Source organism: Apteryx mantelli, chromosome 2 (assembly GCF_036417845.1).
Source record: "Apteryx mantelli isolate bAptMan1 chromosome 2, bAptMan1.hap1, whole genome shotgun sequence".
NCBI classification, from domain to species: domain Eukaryota; kingdom Metazoa; phylum Chordata; class Aves; order Apterygiformes; family Apterygidae; genus Apteryx; species Apteryx mantelli.
This window is the reverse complement of record NC_089979.1, coordinates 126896490-126916592: the sequence shown is the minus strand read 5'-3', so window position 1 is coordinate 126916592 and position 20103 is coordinate 126896490. Positions and strand designations below refer to the sequence as shown.

The 20103-nt window shown below is 44.4% G+C and overlaps 2 protein-coding genes across 7 annotated transcripts in view; one reads left to right on the top strand and one right to left on the bottom strand.

Annotated features, from left to right (window-relative positions):
- UBE2E1 (ubiquitin conjugating enzyme E2 E1) overlaps positions 1-3813 on the top strand; it is a 50820-nt gene extending 47007 nt beyond the window's left edge. For all 5 annotated transcript variants that reach the window (XM_013941438.2, XM_067291504.1, XM_067291505.1 and 2 more), the window contains 2 exons: positions 1751-1898; positions 2933-3813. In XM_013941438.2, the coding sequence (XP_013796892.1) occupies positions 1751-1898; positions 2933-3030 (246 nt within the window). In that variant the 3' untranslated portion in view covers positions 3031-3813. The remainder of the gene's footprint in view (positions 1-1750; positions 1899-2932) is intronic.
- Positions 3814-7533: 3720 nt separating this feature from the next.
- Positions 7534-20062, bottom strand: NKIRAS1 (NFKB inhibitor interacting Ras like 1). Of its 2 annotated transcripts, none has more exons than XM_013941543.2 (4): positions 19103-19865; positions 18375-18501; positions 10900-11141; positions 7534-8082 (listed from the first exon to the last, which is right to left on the bottom strand). In XM_013941543.2, exons 2-4 carry the CDS (start codon positions 18466-18468, stop codon positions 7843-7845), a joined length of 576 nt encoding a protein of 191 aa, XP_013796997.1. In that variant the 5' UTR covers positions 18469-18501; positions 19103-19865; the 3' UTR covers positions 7534-7842. The 2 variants fall into 2 exon arrangements, with proteins under 2 accessions (XP_013796997.1, XP_067147610.1); XM_067291509.1 differs by lacking the exon at positions 19103-19865 and adding an exon at positions 20022-20062 and having other exon boundaries at positions 7535-8082.
- Between the last annotated feature and the right edge of the window lie 41 nt (positions 20063-20103).

Genomic DNA, 20103 nt, shown 5'->3' with positions numbered 1-20103 from the left:
AACTCCAACAGCCACTGGGGAACACGCTCTGTGGCGTGTCACAGCCATACTTGAGGAAGCGTACACCAAGGGAACAGAAACGAAGGTACCTTCGTGCGCCCTTCTGCACGAACTGCTGTGCAAACTGCTGCGTCTGTTCGCTGCCTCTGTTAGCTGCGCTTGGAAGTGACAAGAGCTGCAATTCCAAAGTACCCTGCTGTATCTGAAGGTTTTTATAAGTGATTGGGAGTCCAAGGAGAGAATAGTGTTGGTGGATGGTGTTAAAGCATAAGACCTCTTTGCTGCTGTGAGCAAAAAGACATAACATAATAAAAAAGCTGGATTTCACAGTGACCGTAAGCATCCAAACTTGAAAACTTGGCCATAGTTTTGTAGCGAGATTGTAACTGTGTTGTCATTTATGACTCTTTGCTTAGACATGCTGAGACAGCACTGATTCATTCTGAGGCCTTTGATAAATCACTTAAGCTCTAAATTTCAGTTTCCTTTCCTTTAAAAGCGAAAACTGTAATGTGACCTTTAGCAGTATAAGGAGGGTGGCTGTTTATTAACACAGCTGAGGTGTATTCAGAGAGGCTGGAAACAGTATTGTCAGCTACACACTTGTGAGATTTTTATTTATTTTTAGTTCAAATTAAAGCTCTTCTTATTTGCCTCTGGCTTCAAGGTTGTACTTGAGTCATATCTTTATATTTTACCCTGGAATTATCAGCTAGAAACTTCTTTTTAATACAAGCTGAAATTCCCAGGTAATTATTTCTGGGCAGAATCTGGGGTCCTCAGACTTCCTGCAACATGTAGCTTATGGTAAAACTCCAAGATCTGACAACTTTGAAAAGGAAAGGCACTGAAAGTATTTATCAGCTCTTTGTTACTATAAATACAATTAACTTTAGCATATTAACTGCAACCAGAAACTTTTATCTGGTGGCCTTGGTGAAGTTAATGTGGCCGCTGCCTTGCCATTCCGAGTGCATGGGTATGCACCAAACCTTGTCATCAACGCCAGTGACACAGCCAAAGTTTTGAAAGGGTATGGAGCCGTTTTGGTAGAATTGCTTCAAGTCCAGGTGGGAGGAGAAAAGGACATTTCCCCCCCTCCCCCCACCACCGATCTGACTTTTTTTTGCCGGTTCTGAGGAATTTTAAGTGAGCGGAGGCAGCCCTTGGAGCAAGTAGTGCTAAGGAAAGCCAACGTGAGATGCGATGTGCAGGCCTGAAATGGAGGCAGCCGGGCAGCAAAAGAAAACCACAGATATTCGGGGGATGTTAGCAAAGTGCCAACCTGACTCCTGAGCCGGTTGCTCTGTGAAAACAAACATGCCGCCTTCCCGTAAAGTCTTAAGCTGAACCGGTGGCCGTCAGGCCCGTGAGAGAGCAGGGCGGGCTGCCCGCGGCGGCGGGGGAGGGGGAGGGGCGCCGCTGCCATCTCGCCAACGGCCGCCAGAGGGCGGCAGCGCCCCGGCGAGCCCGCCCTGCCCCGCCCCGCCCCGCCCCGCCTGACGGGACGGGAGCGGAGCGGGCACCTCGGGGCCGGCTGCCTCCGGGCCCTGCCTTGCCCCGGCCCTGTAAGGACACGCTTGGCCCCAACCCAGAGCCTGCCTCCCATCTCCTGCTCTCTGTGACTGTGGGTGTTTTTTCTTCTTAAAATAAAAATTATATTTTTACTGTCGGATCAGAGTTTTAACTGACGTTATCAGCCCGTCGTGTGTGACATGTTAGCCCACCGTCTAATAGCTGTTTCTTGTAGGTAACGTTTCGGACAAGAATCTATCACTGTAATATTAACAGCCAAGGCGTCATCTGCCTGGACATTTTAAAAGACAACTGGAGTCCAGCATTAACCATTTCTAAAGTTCTCCTCTCCATCTGCTCCCTTCTCACAGACTGCAACCCGGGTAAGTTCCCTACACTGTGACAGAGGCCACCTGTAAGGCTATACCCCACCTGGCATTTAAATAACTTGGCCCTTGTCTCATCCTGTTGACTGCAGCCAGCATAGCTCTGGCCTCTAGCACAGCACGTTTCTGTCCCCAGGGCAGCTCAGGAGGGACTAGAGGTGGTGGGTTGGATGCCCCTACCTGCCCTGTGGTCACCTCTCCTCAAGCTGAGCTGCAGGGAAGGTGGCAGTGCCCCTCCTGCAATTTAAAATCCAAAATCAGTGTTGGTTTGGAAGGGAAGGGAGAGGCATTAAACACTCCTCACTGGTCTGTGCCAGGCACAGGTGCAAAACTGTAGTAATTTGGTAGCAGATAGAGCTGTAAAAGCCACACACAGTTCTGAAAATGAGTGGATTAGCTATTTACTTTCCACCATCTATTTAAATACAGTTACCAACTACGCCAAAAGTAGTCATCACCACTCCCCTGTTACCCCACCCATTATCCATACCAGTTACAAGGAATGTGTCTTTCTTTACAAAGTCAATTTTACAGGTTGTATGTCTGTGTCTATAAAAGATGAGAGAAATGTCAGATAGTTCACATAATATTATGTATTTTAAAAAAAAAGTTTAGAAAAATAAAACCTCTCCTTGTGATCTGATCATTCCTAGAAGCCGGATTTATATTGATACAAGTACATTTAGCAATAAGTGTGTTCTGGGCAGTTTTAGAAAAGGTAAAATAAGCCTGAAACACATGAATCAGTGAAAGCCTTCAGTAATGCAAAATACAACTACTGAATTGTTGTCTTTTAAACTTCTTAAAACTTTAATTGATATTTGCTTCCTGATTAAGTAATAGATTAATATGGTGCTATAAATAAACACAAACTGATGAAGACACAACAATCTAAATATACTGAACTGGTGTTTTGCAGTGTACCTTACCTATATGATTCCTTTGTGAGTTTTAAGCTCGCACTTCAACTGTATTTTTTAGGTTTTTATTCACTACCTTGCCTGAAATAAGTGGTATATTTTTCTTTTCAGCTGACCCCCTGGTTGGAAGTATTGCCACTCAGTATATGACTAACAGAGCAGAGCATGACAGAATGGCCAGACAATGGACCAAAAGATATGCTACATAATTTGGAGTTTTGTCAAACTCTTGCATTATTCGTCTGTGATGGAAAGAGCTGCTTATGATTTTGAAGGGGTGGGAGAAGGGAGGGTGCTGGTAAAGAGTAGGGTATTTCTATAACAGATTTTATTCAGTCTTTTATTTCCTAAGATTTTGTTGTTGTAACTTAAGGTATCTTGCTACAGTAGACAGCTAGAATTGGGAATAGCATATTTTAAGACTGTAATTAGTTCAGCAATATTAGCTCACATATAGTACCAAGAAGAATGTAAACTTCTAAGACTTTTCTGGTTTTCAGTTTGCTTGCAATATGTAAAAGATTAAAACAGCTTAATTTTGTACAGGTACATATGTTAACATTTATGTAAAAGTCCTTTCAAGACTCTACACACTGCTTTTGCTTTTTTATTTTGTTTTTGGTTTGGGGGTTTTATTTTGTTTTGGGTTGGGTTTTTTGTAAAAAGATGTTGGGATTATTTTCCCCCATGGAGGGCACATCGGTATTTAACAAATCCTTTTTAAAGACTGTCATCTCATGATCTGTGATATGGAGAAGTGGATATATGGCCTCATATATGAAATGAGAGGTAGTTAATGTATTATTTTATAAGCCAATCTATCTTTGTGAAAAGAATAAAGGTTTTAATCAGGACTTACGGCAACCTGTAGTGAAATACCTTAAGCTGTTTAACTGTAAGGCATGGAATAGGAGTCACTCAGTGGATTGGTTGTATGTTGTAGGCTACTTAAGTCTGCATTTGTTACTGTGCTAATAAAAAGATGTTTAAAAAAAAAAAAGACGACTTCTGCTTAGTGCCCTGCTTTGTCATTTTGCCAGAACAGTGTCTCCCAGTACACTTCAAGGATTATAATATGGGTAAGGACGAAGACAGGGGAGCTCTGCAGGTGGGTGCACTGACTGCTTCTATTTTGGGAAGATGTTTCTAGACAAGCATACATTGGATGGCAATGGTGTTGGGCAGGCCCGCATGGCCCATGAAGAGGTTGCCTGCTGCAGAGTCCTTGCTAATTACTTTTTAAGTTACATTTTCACAGTATTGGCTTTTCAGGACTGGTATTTTATTTGGAAGCATGGATGGAAAAGTTTAAGAGATTTGGAAGGGCAACTGTCAAGAGGAAGAAGAGACTGATTTTCTGATGGAGTCCCCTATTCCCAGTTGGAAGAGGAGAAAGAAGAGTCCTGGGTAGCTAGCAGAAGACAGCTTAAAGGAGAGTAAGGGAGGCTGAATCTGTAGAATCCTTTAACTAGCTACAAAGATTATCTCCTAGAGATATACTGTTTGCACTGAAGTATGTAGCACAGCAGGTAGTTGTGAATATGGTATTTTTGACCACTCCCTTAAGGTAATAGCAGGAAATAAAGACTCATTTTCACATGGCAGGTACTTCATGTTCCAGCACACTGAGTGCTGAGTGCTTGTTCTCTGAGATTTATTTCAGTACTTTAAAATAAAAATCTGTATTTAATTGATTTACATACTTTTCTACCTATCTGTATATAGATCAGATCTAATTTGGTTCAAAATAACTTGCTAATTACAGGTGCCCTTCCTTTGCTAGGTGGTGGTAGGTAGTAGTATGTTAGCCTTGTCTGCTAAAATGCCTTTTTTTGACACAAAGTATGTTTTGGTGTATGAGCTCCCTCAGCTGTCTGGCTCAGCCTAAGAAAATTAATGGTATATAGCTACATCACACCAGGAGCATCTCTGGTAAAGGACTCTCTTAAATTCATTTCTTTCTCCCCTTTACTGTGCGAGGATATAAATGGCTTAATCTTAGTAGGTTTCAGTCTGCTTTTTGTGTCATATTACCAGTACAAGCCAAACTGACTCTTGTACCTGGTAGGGGAAAGGGAGCTGGTTCAGATGTCTGATCTGAGCAACCTGTTTTCAGCAGGACAGAAGTGTAAGAGGAATGGAGAAAGAAGGCTGAATTTACTGATTTTTTTTCTTTTCCTTTTAATAATCCTCCTTCTCCATTATCTGTGAAAGGACTGTCTAGCTGCATAGTAGATAAGTGATCTCAGTGACCTAGGACAGATTTTGAGTCAGTGGAACAGTAAAGAAAAAAATACTTGTCTTGTCCTTTAGCCACTAGATTGTACAGTTGTACTTCACTTATTAACCCTATGTAAAACTGTACTACAGAGAGTTTCACTTTGACTCAGTACAAGCCACTGTGTGCACATTGTTTGCAGAGAAAAAACTACCATTTCCATTACTTGTCTTTGAAATGCTGTAGTACTTAGAAAAGGCAATTGATTTGAGTGCTTAAAAAGCAGCAGAATAAGCCTATGAAGGAAAACGGTGCGTAGTGGTTGCTTATGTGAATGCCCAAAAGGATCCTAGAAATGAGTTTGACCAAAAAGAAGATAATGTGTTTGACTTTACATAATCTGTTTGGAAACATGGTCTTAGCCACCCTAGAAGATCCCTTTTTCTCCTGCCTTTCTTAGATCAGTCAAGTCCTGAGTGTCTTTGGACCAGCTGATCTCACACGAGATGGCTCCCCCTGATTCCAGCAGCAAAGCGTGTGGAGGTCAGTCTCAGCAGGGTAATTGGCACTGAGCCTGTGGGGTGCAGAACTGGACAGGAACTAGTCATCTCCATCCCTTCCATCTCCACAGTGTTTTAAATTAATCCTGCCTGGCTTCACTTGTCAACCTGCGCTCCTGTGGCTCAAGGGTTAGCCTCAATGACAGTGTGCAGTTAGCAGAGGTCTTTGGTTGTTTTGACTAATCCAAAGCTGAATCAAGTCGCTTCTTGAAGAAGGGTTCTGCTGAGCTGAAGAAGAGGGAACATCACTAGTTCCTTGGTGAGAGGTTGCAGCAAGGAGGTGGTGAACCTCTGCTACTCTGAAGTCACCCCCAGTTCCCCGACATGCAGGCAGACAGAGTCTTCTGGGTGGGGAGAAGGCTCTGAGCACACGTACGTATGTTCAGTAGAAAATGAGTGAGGAGGGAGTGTTGTTCTACAGCATCGTTGGGGACAATGACTGTTACTAGCCAGGTTGGGGGAGGTCATGCTGCAGTGCTTACTCAGCTGCAGTGTTGCAATGGAAATGATCGTATATTTCTTACAGAGCATTACAGGAGCTTGCTCATTCATAATTGCTCTCTTATCTTACTCCTTGGCCACAGCAATCCAAACTATATTGAGCAAAGCATATAAACAGTTTCATCTACTTCCATTATAAAGGTAGGAATACTTGCTTAATTCTTAATGAATTGTACTGTTGCTTTGACGTGAGTAATGCTGACAGGGTTTGTCAGTATTCAGGAAGAGCAATGCTATAAGCACACAGATTAATTGTGCTCATTAAACACACTATTTAGCAGTTATGATATGACAGTGCAAATACTGCTTATGGTTTTGCTGACTCACAATTAAATTCTCAATATTTTTTCAAAACAAGATTAATTTAGTGGAAAATTACGGAACTGAGTACTTCAGTTCACTATCCCCCATTCATATCTTCAAAAACAGAGAGAAGTGAGCATCAATTAGTGTGTTAGGGTGCAAAACCTGGCCTGCCCCCTGCCAGGACAGTCACCTTTTGGACTCATTCTGCCCTTCTATATTTGATTTGGCTTTGTGCAATGACAGGCTGACCTAGGACAGCAAATTCCTGCAGCACAGATTTACCCATGTGGAGAGTGAAGTGCAGTACAGTGTGCTCATGCTGCTGGACAATGGGCCACTTATTAAGGCCAAGAGATTTGTACAAGTATTTCTGGGCATTTGCTGCAGGGATGTTCCCAGAAGACAGCCTCCTACACTCTCCAGTCCCCTCTCACACAGCAGTATAGTGCTTTGTACCGGTTGTTATCAGGCCTCTAGCTTTGTACAGATTGTGGATTACTGCAGCTTCACTGTACAGCTGGGTAGGAGTGTTATGTAATGCACTAAGCACTCTGGTGCAGTACCTCCTGCTTGCAAAGTTATTCCATATAATTTCTCAGTAAAATTATCACCTATGTGAATGAGACTGATTTGTACAGGACATGCTGGAACAAAACCACATACAGCTATGTTGTCCTTCACGTTGCAGTTAAATTAATGAGTGCTCTGAGAGCTTTTCTGGTTTGTACAAATAAATTCCTAAATTGAAAGCCCTATTTGCCAGACTTTGCTGACAACCTTCATGTCAAGGTAAACTTGTTCTGGGGTCTCTCACAAGGTGCTTGTTTTGTTTTGTTTTGTTGTCCCACTCCCCTCTCACCACCCCGATACTAGCAGAGGCTAAATCTGCTGGTAGTTTTACCTCCTGCTACACCCTTTCTCCTGCAACAACATGCTGACCCCAGTCTCCTGTAGCTCCAAAAACCACTGTGGCCAGCAGTGTCCCTGTTTAAGGTCAAGGTAAAAGAACTCCTGCCATTTCAAACGTGTTCTCCAGATTTAGCGCTTTATTGGAGCCAGCACTTCTTGTGACTAGAGGCTAAAGATCTGCAGGCTTGCTCATGGATTGCTTAGTTATAAGCCTGTTGATTTGTCCCTCAACATGGCTGTACCCAGGGAAGTCAAGCTCCTGCTAAAGGCATGACTGCCTGCCTCTCCCCTGCTTCCCCTTGTAACCATTGCTGCAAGATAATTCCTATCATGAAGTGCTTTTAAGACTTTGACCATCAGTGACTTTTTCAAGCCAAGCCCCAAAAAAGGCAGGATACCTCTTAGCCATGAGCTTGCTGATTTTATTGCTGAATGAGATTATTGCTTTAAGTAAAATTGTGAGAAGCAAATGGCAGAGAAAGGGCTAAGGCTGTGACCTTAGCAGCAGCAGACAATGTTAAGGTGGCTCAGTTATCACAGTTATTCACTTTGCTCTTCCTTCCAGGCAAGGGAAACGTCGATTTGTTCTGGGACTGGGAGAGTTTGCTAGCTAGGAAGGTGAATGGCTCAAGCAGTGTTTTCCGATCTGTCACAGTCACTTCCCACAGTCTCACTTTCTCAGCCCTTGCCCATTGCTGTGCTGCTTCTGTTTCCATTTGTCTTTGCTCCAGGAGGTCAGTTTTGTTTCCCAAGACAATAACAGTTACCTACAAACAAAGGAAAAGGATGAGCTTTATACAAAAAGCATCCACCACTCGCAGTGCTTTTAAACAGCAGGCACATAGCAACACAATTCAGACCCATTCTTTAACACTGGCACAAGGTAAGCTGTATATATTTCAGAAGAGTAGGCTGTGGGGTTCAAATCAGCATCATCAACTTGCGAACTGGGAGCAGACTTTAATGATAGGACAGGCTGGATCCCCCCCACAGATCACTTCAAGGGACACCATACCCAAGAGAGCAAAAGTTAAACAGCCCTATTCTCCATTTACTTTGCAATTGAGCTGCCATAGACAAATGATAAGCTCTGAGCAGATCAGAATAGCAGATGCTTGAGAGATTGGGAAAAAAATGCATGGCAGCAGGGAAAGCCTGGCCCTGACAGTTGTGGGTTTCACCCAGGCTGCAGTATAAATAAAGCCAATCCCTGCTACAAAGCAGCCTGTGTAGACAGCATCAGGCAACCCTGCAAGGCTGCAGCACAGGCTGAACTCAGCCCCTCTCCCAGGTGGCTACCCACTCCTGCAGGCATGGTAAGCCACTAGAGGGACCTAAGTGGACAGTCTTCTATAGCTTAATGGGTCAGGTAAGCACTAGTACCATTCTACTGGAAGCAGTTTCAAGAGCAGCTAGTTATCTAGCTAGAGCAGAATAGCTGTATCAAGTCATTCCCTTAGTTGTACGGATGAATCAAGTGACTTTTGTATCACCAAGACAGTACAGCAGAGCTGAGCTCCATGGCCTGCCCAGTACTTCCATTCTAGGAAGTACTGAACGTAGAGCTGACCACTTCAAGTTACTGTTCTTTCACGCTTATTTTAAGTTAATCATTTTCTAAAAACAGGTTTTAACATTATCAGTTGTTAGAGGTATCCATACCAATACTGATACTCAAAGGTCCTTAGTCAAACTCTGGGCTCATCTCTGCACTCTGTAGTGGTTTGACAAAGACCTAGTGAAAGGGTCCTCTCCTGCTGTGGATTTGTTTTTTGCTATGGACACACCTGCCTGCCCTTTCCTGTTCATCAAGCTAACTCTGGGATGTCTCCTGTTTCTTTCCAGCTAGAGATGTTTGTCCTGTTCCTGTAAGGTTTGAAGCTTCCTTTCTTTTCTATAGCAGCACATGGCATTTGGATAGATGTTGTTTCCCTTTGCAAAGGATTTGAAAGAATCTGTAACCTTCATACGTGCTTACTACATGCTCCAACGGAACTTTACCTATGGTTGAGTTCTGTCAGTGTGAGAGAACACAACTTCTATTTAGTATAAAATTTGGCCAGACTTTAAGGTGCGTGCTGGAGAACTGCCATAGCCAGCAGAGGCAAAGAACCAGCCATCAGTGTTTTCTGTCATCTGCCAAACAGCAGAGGACTGTGTCACTCAACAAGGTGAGGTTTTGCCAGCTCAGAGGCACCACCATGTGTGGAGATAAAGCCTTAATTCTGTTAAGGAAACATTATAGCAGAGCCCAGGCCATAAGCCTGCTGATGCTATCTATCTAAGGACTCCTGGTCTCACCTTCTACCCACTTCAAAGCTTGTTTTATATGGAATGGAAATCTCAGTGATGGAACTAATTTTATCTAGTTATTGTGAGACCACTATTTCCATTATGTCATTCTCAGTCAAGAATACAGCAACTTTCAGTTCTCACAAAGGATAAGCAAATTGGCAATTTTCTAAAATACCTGCATGCAATGAGAGAGAGGAGGCAGGCAACACACAAGAGCAGGGAGGCACATCCTGTTGGGGCTGTGACTCTGTCTCTCTGCATTACAACATGCCCTAACGTAACAAGTCGGGGCCCTTGCAAAGCACAGCGCCTGGGAAAAATTTCCTGCTTGTCCACTTTTTCTTACCCTGCAGGGTAGCTATGACTGACTGCAGTAACCCTGATATACGTGACAGTCTGCAGCTCCCGCAGGCCCTACCAGCTAACATACCTTTCCCGTGACTGCATGTTAGGCTTCTCTCAAACTATGAGCCTGCCTTCCGTGTGCTGTGAGTACTAAGCAAGTTACATTTTGGAAAGTGTTCCCTACTGTTATCCAATTAATTCTTCATGCACTTTTTTTTTTTTTTTTAACAGCATAGAACAGACATTTGGAGATCTGCAGGCTAAAGACATTTAGCAGGGAAAACTACTAGAGAATATAAAGATACTGTAAGAAAAACCATAATGGTAACGCCACATGCAAGTTATATTTGTTTAGCTAAGCTGGAACACTGTCAGCTGAAAACACTAGCTGCTTTCTAAGGGAAAATAGAGCAGTCATTTCACACAATTGAATTGATTCAACACGGTTGTTAAAATACATTAAAGCTGCTTTGCCAATTGACTAATGTCTGGGAGACCCATTGTCAATTACACTAGTTTGTAAGCCACCAAGTACATGAATACAAAACAAACAAAGATAATGCCCTTCGTTATATTATTCTGTGCGCTTGACTTCCCATGTACAATCTCTAAAAAAACACACGAACTGCACCGCTGCGGACCATATGTTTTATTAGTCGTAAGTGTCCTGACTTGTGCATTCAGCTATTTGAATTTTAGCTGAAGTAGATGGAGTAAGGGAAAAATCAAAAACCACACACACATTCTTTTGCTTGACTTGCATGGCATGTGAATTAGGCTTCCCCAGCAGGAGAAAGCTTTCTTTTGTTGGATTGCCCAAGGCTGTGGGCAAATTTATTTTCCTTTGTATGCAAGTTTTACAGAAACAAAATCCATGCTTTGCAACCTTACTCCCCATCACTGATATACAAATAAGTCAAGTAGTTAAGGCATCAGGCATTTACCTCCTTTTTGTCTCTAAAGACGTCGATCTCTTTTTTGAGCAGTTCAACCCTTTGGAAAGCTTCAAGGCTGGTCACAGCATACACAAGAACAAAGCCATCAGCAACAGAGAAATAGTGTTTTGGCAATTCTACACCTTCCTGCAGACCGCTAGTGTCATAAAGCCGTAACTGTTCCTTTACGCCTCGATCTGTTTCCACCGAAGCCAAATACACATCTTCCATTGTTGCACCCTCTTCTAAGCCTGTTTTAAAACAAGCAGGAAAATTCAACTGGTGTTAACTACAGCAGCACAATAAGATTTACTTGCACTGCAGTAAAACTTTGCATGATAATAGCTTTCAGTGCATATTTTTCCAGGGTGACTTGACCTGGACTCAACCTTGACCGTCGTCCCCACTGACAGACTGTATTCATAGATCACCGTGCCAACTATTTACAGTAGTGGCACCTTTTAAATACACCCATCTAATATATGAGTTTATGATTATGCCTGTAAAATTAATCCATACAGCATGCAAACTCAGGATGGGATAAGATACATGGCTCTTCCCCCAGGTTTCCCAAATCCCAACCACCCAGTGTACCAGTTCTGTGCCAAACATGCTGCAAATGGGCCTGCCCAAACATACCCTTTTGGAAGAACAGCCAAGAAACACCAGATAGTCAAATATTAACATCTTGAGCCTACTTCTTTTCTTTGCACTGAGCTGGATCATACTGCAGAAGCAGGAGTCAAAGGAATAATTCTGGAAATGAATGTGTGTACTGGTGATACAACTAAGCAACAAGTGAAATCAAGCCAGTGAGGGAGGAGGATGTTTGCATGCAAGCAAAGGTGCATGTTATATTTACTCAAATACAGAGTGAGCTTTTTCCATCCCTTAGGGTTTTAAAATGACTCAGATTTGCTAATAGGAGCAAGGTCTTTTACTGCAGGGTAAGAACATGCACAGGGTAACAAGCTTTCATATATATCACCTGCTCCATGGTAACTATCTGCATACTGGCTCTTCTTCTTTCCTCTCCCCCTGGTAAATGTGAAGTAATTCAAGGTAGCTTACTTTGAACTAATTAAAACTATTTTTCCAAGCCAAATCTGAAAACACATGGATCAGCTTAGCTTCATGGTCATCCTGGATGCGAGCAGATACGGTTACAGGTCCCAACAAATTATCTACAGTGTAGCTGGGTCACTTTCAGAGTCAGCTTTAAGTTTTCAAACAAACCCTCTGCCTCCACTGTTTTTGCCTCCACTGCGCTCCTGTATACGTGGATTGTTTGCTGTTGTAAGGCTACTGATGAGTACCGCATTATTCTCTTTGTCTGCCAAAAAGGGACCATATTAGTGCATTGTTTAAGAAAACACCAGGGATTATCTAGACTGTGAAAATAAGGATTTTTCTATATTCAATGACACTATTCAAAATACTTCACATTGACAAACAAGCTGAAGAATTCCACCTACGCTGATCGTTTCCCGTGATGTATGCAACATTCCTTTGCAGAAAAGTGGCACAAGCTGTTCTCTTTGCCCCTCTCTGTGCAGTCTTCGTAGATCAAACTCTTAATAGGTTTGCAGCAAACTAATTTATCTTGCTTCCAAATATAGCCACGTTAACATGAGAGAGCAAAACTAACAGCAGAAGGGCAAAACAGAAAGGTAAGAAAGAGGAAGCATGAATACATTCCAAGTGGTTGTGGAGTGTGTTAACAGGGACTTTTTTAAAGACTGAACTAGGTAATAGAGCCTTTTCTGTATTTTTTCTTGCTCTGCTTTACTTCATTGTACAGACAGGTCAAGGAAGTATCTAGCATGAGTAAGTATTACTTTGGCAATGCACCATGACAATTACTTTGGAATGAACCATAAGTACCTAAGTTTTCTTTTTGGAAAGCAATGAATAATGTTGTATGGGTTTTTACCACCTAAATGCTGCATTGTAATTCAACAGTCTTTAATATATCCACATTCTCCTGTGATGGTTTCTTCCTAATGGCATTAAAAGTAGCAGTGAAAATTATGTCTTTTAACATCCTACCTGGAAATGAAGAGGAAAAATTAAGACCTGGGAGGTAAATCAGCAGAGTGGAGCATCACATTGTGACAGAAAATGGAAAAAAAAAAGTCTTTGGAGAGAACTGGAAATTATGTATCAGTATTTGTTTCCAGAGGTGAAATTTCACCTGCATACATCAGGGGAGGTAGTACATGCAAGCAGATTACTAATCAAATGCAGATAATTTTCAGATACACTTGTGTCACCTTATAATAGGCCCTGGTTCTAAAGCCCAGACCACATGGTAGCTGAAATCTTGCTGACAACAATATTTACACCTCTTATTAGTACAGTCCTCTTTAAATACTTTCTTGATCTCCATTCAGACATGTGCTGGACAAGTTGTTGTATGAGCAGCAGAACTAATTAAGAAAGCTCAGTGTCCTAGGAACATGTCTTGTATCATCCCATCCTCCCCATCACAAGAAGCCCAGGTCTCCCTGCCTTCACTGCTGCCCCTAGCCACAGTGCCCCAGGCGTCCTTCTACTTTTGTGACCTGGGTGGGCAAGGGCAGCTGGCGCTGGGGAGTTACACAGGCACTGACTGCCCTGCAGGCTGCTGCCAATTCAGCTAGGTTTTCCTTAGCAGAGAGCATTAACACGGATCTGTTCTCTCTATCCTGCCATCGTTTTTTCTAAACTTACAGAAACATATTTTGAGATATCTACTGCTGTGACGCAGATGAACGGGCAGATGGAATCAGCTTTCAGGTTCAGAAGCTATGGGGGAAAAGGGGAACTAACAGACAGTGACCAGTCTCGTGGTGTCTTTGGAAACTAGACCAATGATGAAAAAAGTTGGGGAGGGAAGGGAGGGATAGAGAGGAAACTGATGCCATTGTAGCACCTATGTAGCACCTTACACCTATGTAGCTGGTGTAAGTCTCAGGAGAGGCAGAAAGTCTTCATCTGTGTTACCAGCTGCTGCCACAGAGGAACTGCAAGGGGAAGCCTCAAACGTAACTTGCGCGATGCTTCAACCTCTGGTGGTTTCCCAATGAGAAGAAAAAAAAAAGGCTCCATGTACTAATGAATACCACAAGCAAGCTAGGCAGGCTATTGCAGATATCAAAATGAAGAAAAATTTCAAGACTGATGGAGTTTCAGAAGTTCCCAAGTGATGCAAAAACATAAATGCAGTGCAAATTTTGTTTCTCCTTGGGTACTTTTGAAGATCTCACTCTCATATAATCTCTCCTTCCCCCTCCCCTGCAGGAATTCAGCAAAGAGCTCCTAAAGCCTGCTATTTCTCACATTTGTACAACTGTAGGACAACAGCCTTTACGTAGATCAAGTGACAGCATATTGTTTGCTCAGAGAGGCTGTGGAATCTCCATCCTTGGAGATATTCAAAAGGCATCTGGATAGGGTCCTGGGCAATATGCTTTAGGTGATCCTGCTTAAGTAGAGGGGTTGAACTAGATGATCTCCTGAGGTCCCTTCCAACCTCAACCGTTCTGTGATATCAGAGGGTTCTTGACTCAGAGAAGTCCTGGACAGGCCTTAACAGGAGTTGGTCCATTTAGATTCAGCTACTAGACCAAGTACTGGTCTCACCAACCAGTAGCCACATTTGCTACCCTCAGCTGCATACATTCACCTCCATTTTCATTAATTTCTAAAATAGAAAGCTGACTGCAGCTCTGTCAGGAGGTAGGTTAAAAAGAGAGACCTAAGAAGGTGTGATTTTGGTTAATTAGCCTCCACAAATTTGGAGCTGCCAAAGTCTTTCAGCCAAAACCCCAAATCCCTCAAACTGAGACCAAGCGAGGCAAATTCACTCTTGTTATGGGTTCTACCACAATAATATATAGTGCCTTCAGTCCCACTTAGTAAGATGATTTGCAGTAGCTGCTTATAAATAACCTGAACATACAGTCTATTTATGCCATCAGGAGGCAGAGATAAGGAAAATAGCATTTTCTGCAGGAAAAGTTCTCATCTTGTCCTGCTTAGCTGATAAGCTTTACCACAAGTTGAGAGGCCAGAGACATTTTAAAGGCAGAAGGAAGACTCCTCTCTGAGCCATCACTGAACAGAGGTACTGATTAAGAAAAAAGCTTACCATCTTTACAGACATCTCCCATGTCAAAGGTAAGCCAGCAACTTTTTCATTGGCTCTCTCAAGAGAGCTCAGGCCAGCCAGTGGGACAAGCTTCCCACTTGACAAGTTTCCCAAGACAGTCAAGACAGTCAAGGACCCATTGCACGAGCAAGGAGAAAAGACTGGCTGCTCCTTCTTTAGGAGTGCAACAGAAGGTGGAGGATTTGAACAAACAAAACACTGAAGCCACAAAAAATGGGATAGTCCCATGTACCAGAAAGCCACATGCATGTGTGCAAGCTTTAACAACAACTTGGCCCAACCCACGGCAATACTGTCCCCATGTGACTCTGAGATAAATCTACACCCATTTCAAACATCTCCATTCAGGTTTTGTTTGATTCCCTTCTCAACTGAGCCAGACAGGCTGCCAGGCAATATGTATATTACTTTAAAAAGCTCTGACCAGCCTCTCATTTTTTTGCCCTCTCTTCTCACATCATAGGGCCCAAGGCAAACTGCCCCTCTTCTGGTTTTAAAGCCTAGCATAAACCCAAATGTCATCCTTTGTTGCTCCCATGCTCCAGGGACACAAATCTTCCTTTTTTAGGGGAAGATCTAGTAGTTCCCTCTCCAGTAATTTTTCCTCTTTGACCTCAAGCAATCTTGGTGCCTTTGCAAGACTGCTAGATGCTGACCATGTAAGCAACTGCAACACTTAGGGCCTTTATCCATGACAAGCCAGGGAGAGCTAAAGTGCAGATTTCTCTAGGAAAAAACATATCACTACTGGGCCTACAGCACTACCACCAAGCACATGGCCAGGAGCACAGGCTCCCAAGCCAAGGGCTTTATATAGCAGCATGAAACCTCCAAGGATACTTAATCACTTCCCTGATAACAGCTGTGCCACCACTCCCTCTTACAGAAAAGTCAACAGGAGGCACATTAGCACTGACATAGATTTGTGGCTGATTTACCACCAGGAGAAGACCACAATGTCAGTGGCTTGGACATCTCGGAGGATGACACCGGACTTTGTTCTCTGAGCCTGCAACCAAATTCAAATGCTCCTCTTATCATTGCAAGGAGGCTATGGATGCTGACAAGAACGGAGAGACTACATGCGTTAGCTCAGCAGTCTTCCTCACTGCATCCCATCTCCACTCCCCAGCTCTCAGATCAGCAGAGAGCTGCTCCTGACGTCAGTCAGGAAGCACAGGTTTCGAAACAGCTTGTGTCCATGTTGCTGTACCTGGTGAGCTGCCTTGCTAGTTGGCTCTGAACAGACAGGCTTTCAGCAAACACACTAGTCCTTTTTGCCTCCTGCCAAAAAGGCCAACAGCCAAGATGTACATGTCAGCTTTCTGGAGCTCAGAGCTTAGGAAATGTGGCTCAAGATTTAGTAAGCATACTTTAAATGTGAAGGAGCCATGCCTGTAATAGTAACACCAGCAATAGATTCGGGCATTTTAGAGCAGTTGAGGAGCAGTTGTCAGTTCTCAAGCTGTTGTTGCCTTGTAGGAGTCAAAGACCCTCATGCGGGTGCCCTGCTTCTGCAGTTTAATACCAGCTGGAGCAATAACTAAGGATTTTCTGGAAATCTTTTTCACTAGTTCATACTTCCAGGTACCCTCTACCAGCACTGCCTGTGTGCTGAAGAAGTTGCCATGAGGAAGGCGACCATGCAGCAGGGGCAGGACTGCCAGAAACACCAACATATCAAGCCTCTCCCCAAAATGTGCATAGTGGCACACCCAGGTGAATTCAAAAGAGCTGGGCACTGGCTATTCATTCCCTAGGGCTGCAGAGGCTCAGTACGAGCCTACCCCATACTCTGATCTTGACTTTACTACTTGATGTGTTTCTCTGAACATCTTAGGAATCAAGTTTGACAAAAAGCACAAGCAATGAGAGGCTACCTTCTTCCTCCCCCTCTTGCACCCCACCTCCACTAGCAGCTGCTCCCTCCCCTACTATTAACTCTGAAAAATGACAGCAGAGCTGCAGCAAAGGAAAATGGATCTTTTCAAGAGAGAAGGGGAAAAAGTCTGTGTTGTACAATCGCCGAGTAGGAGCAGAGCATTAAGAAGTGATAAAGGGACATTCACAGCTAAACCACCAACACGAGGCCTCCCCCTGGTTATGTCAGTGAGTATCCGTGATGTTATACAATCGTGTAGCTGGCTGCTTCCATAAATAGCTCTGATCAGTAACACCCAAATAGCCTTTCTACCTCTGTTACTAATAGGTGCTAGGGGCAGGAAGCAACATGGTCTTGCTCATGCTGCTCTGACAATCACTTAGTTCACTGTAGATGAGAGGCAGGTTAGCAGCAAAGGAAAAAATCCTGAGTATACATGTTTTGCAACTTCCATGCTGACATGCTCCAAATGTTACACAAGGCAATGTGCACAGGTTGTGGTAAGATGCTGAAAACAGATGTTGCTACAACATTAGAGGAAATCCTCCTTTTAAACAACGGTATTACAGATCACACAGATCTGCATCACACTCTGCCAGCAAATTCCTCCCATCCACACATGTTAAAGGAACAGCACTTACAAAGCACAATTCTAGAAATTCTAGTATTTATCCAGTAACTTACCCCTACACTTAATAAACTATCCCAAACGAAAGATACTAGTCCCTTGACTGGACACTCTCCATTAAAGCCCTTAGCTTTATTCCTAGTGCCACCCCTTGTCAGGGGAGGCCTAATGGATGTTGCCCTTCCTCTAAAGCCAAGTCAAGTGGAAATAGAGGGAAACAAGTGGGCTGTGCCTGAATTTTGTTTCTTTTGTGCACAGCAAGTCTCAGACATCCCCTGCTCCTGTCTCAAGTTGCTCTCCAGGGGAGGATTTCTTAGACAGCTGAGAAACTCAGTCCTTGCATTTAAGAACAGGACGTGGAATCTGAAGGAAAGTCGTTTTTCTTCCCAGCACTTTGATTAAATATTAGCCAAAACCAAGCAAAATGAAGTTCTAAGAAGGCTAAGCAAAACTCTAAACAGTCTCTCCACTTATCACATGATGTCTATTTATTTTTCAGGCATCTAAAGCATCTTTCAGGGAACAAGATATTTCTTATGTAAACAGGCAGCAAGCACATTGTCTGCTTTTTGTGTTTGTTTCTTTTTAAACATTCAGGTATTTTAGAATTGGGAACATCAAGAAAAGAGTTCTTTTCCAAGCCACCTTTAAAAATTGGTAAATAAGGAACTAAGAATGTCAAGAACTGCCCAGAGATTAAACAAAACCACATTCATTTCCTTCGTCACCTCAGTGGAGTTAGCAGCAGTCCTCAGCTTTGGGGCCCACACCAAACAAGATTTTGGAAAAGGAAACAATCTGAGAAAGTAAAAATATCTTACCAACAGTATGTTTTCCATAGAGAAGCTGCTCCAAAATCGCAGTTTTTCCCACTGACGCCATTCCACAAACCACCACCTTGTAGCCCTTTCCCATCTTTTTCAAGATGGCAGAGTCAGCAAATAAATCCTGTTCAAACACAGGGATCTGTTACACTTGCACATTAGCAGAGCACAGGCACAGACAGAAGCGAAGCCCCCAAAAGGCAAAAGGCAAAATGCTCAGCAGTGGGTGACACCGAGGCACGGCTCCCCCCCATGTGTTCATCAGCAACCAATATTTTTAGGACTACAGTTTCCTCCCACACCACGTTTAAGGTTTTAGGCTGTTGCCATTGGTACTGATGCTTCACTCCAGTCTCGACAACTGCTCCATGGGGTCCAAGGAGGCTGCTGGCGAGGGCGTAAGTGTGTGCACTTCATTGCCAGCCCTCTGGGGCAGGGACCGTGCTTGCTCGTGTGCATGCACGCAGCAAGTCTTACGTTATCAGGCTTCGTGTTTTTGCTGCAGGCCTGGTGGTATCTGGTGGCAGCAGGATAGCTTCTGGAAATGTGACAAAATAGCAGTTCCTTCCCTTTTATTTCGTACACAGAAGGTTTCTAGCTTTTACAGAGTAGAAGCTAGAAAACAGCAGCACTAAACACAGAAGCACAGGAAAGCAAACGCAAAAGCAGAAGGTTTATTGGTCTGTGTTAAAGCAGCAGGGGTTTTGGGGAGGGCGGACTCCCACCTATGGATGACAGGGGTTAGATTCACCAGGAGGAGCTCCGGGAGCCAGCGGCACGTCCTTCTGCAAGTGAGCCACCGCAGGGCCACAGACCCCAAACCTGCGGATCCTCACGCGGATCAGGCTGGCACAGCGCGAGCAGGAGGAGCACCTTTTGGGGGGCGGGCAGGAGGGACCCACGCTGTCCTGCTTCACTCCCTGTTCAACTCAGCGCTACTTCACAAGCCGCGGTGCTCTGCAAAGCACGTGCTTAAAAATGGGGCAGGTCACCGTGAGCAGCGCACTGGGTGCAGGCAGGGGCGACGTCCAGCCAGGGAAAGCCTCAGTCCCGCTCTGACTCCCCGGTGGGGTCCAGACACCCCCGCGGCAGGGCGCAGGCAGCGGGGACGGGCACGAAACCCTCTTCGGCTCCAGGCCCCTTCTTGGCCACCCTCACGACTTGGCCACTGCGGGCACGCAGGTGCCCCCGTGTTTGTGCCATACTCCGTGAGGACGGGGACGGGATGGGGATGCGGACGGGGATGCGGACGAGGATGGGGACAGGGACGGGACCCGGTCGGGCCGGCAGCACCCCCCAGGCAAAGGCCAAAGCCGGCCCCCAGCCCCCGCAGCCTGCACCGCTCACCCCAGCGAGCAGCCCCCGGCCTGCAGCGCCCAGCCAAGGGCACGGTGCGGCCCGCGCGCCCCCTGGGAAGGCTCTCAGGTGGCTCTTTTAGTTTAGGTTTTTTTTTAAGGATTTATAGTTTCTTTTTAGGATTTTTTGGGTTTTGAGTAATTTTTTTTTTTTAAGAAAAAATTCTTCAGTTTTTTTTTTTAATGTCATCCCGCCCGCCCCGTTTACTGACCCCTAGCCAGCTGGGGCTTGTCTGGGGGGTGTCTGGGGGGTGCCGCCCCGCGCCCGCGCCGCCCCGCGCCCGCGCACCTGGGCACCGCGTCCCCCGGCGCCCGCTGAACCGCTCCGACCTGGCGCGCCCCGCCCCGCCCCCCGCCCCCATTGGCTGGCC

Bases quoted from the DNA above. Each gene is read 5' to 3' on its own strand.
- NKIRAS1 (XM_067291509.1), bottom strand. From the start codon at position 18,468: ATGGGAAAGGGCTACAAGGTGGTGGTTTGTGGAATGGCGTCAGTGGGA. The intron at 11,142-18,374 runs GTAAGATATTTT...GTTTTAAAACAG, and splicing joins CTATGGAAAACATACTGTTG to GCTTAGAAGAGGGTGCAACA. The intron at 8,083-10,899 runs GTAAATGCCTGA...CTTTGTTTGTAG, and splicing joins TCTTTAGAGACAAAAAGGAG to GTAACTGTTATTGTCTTGGG.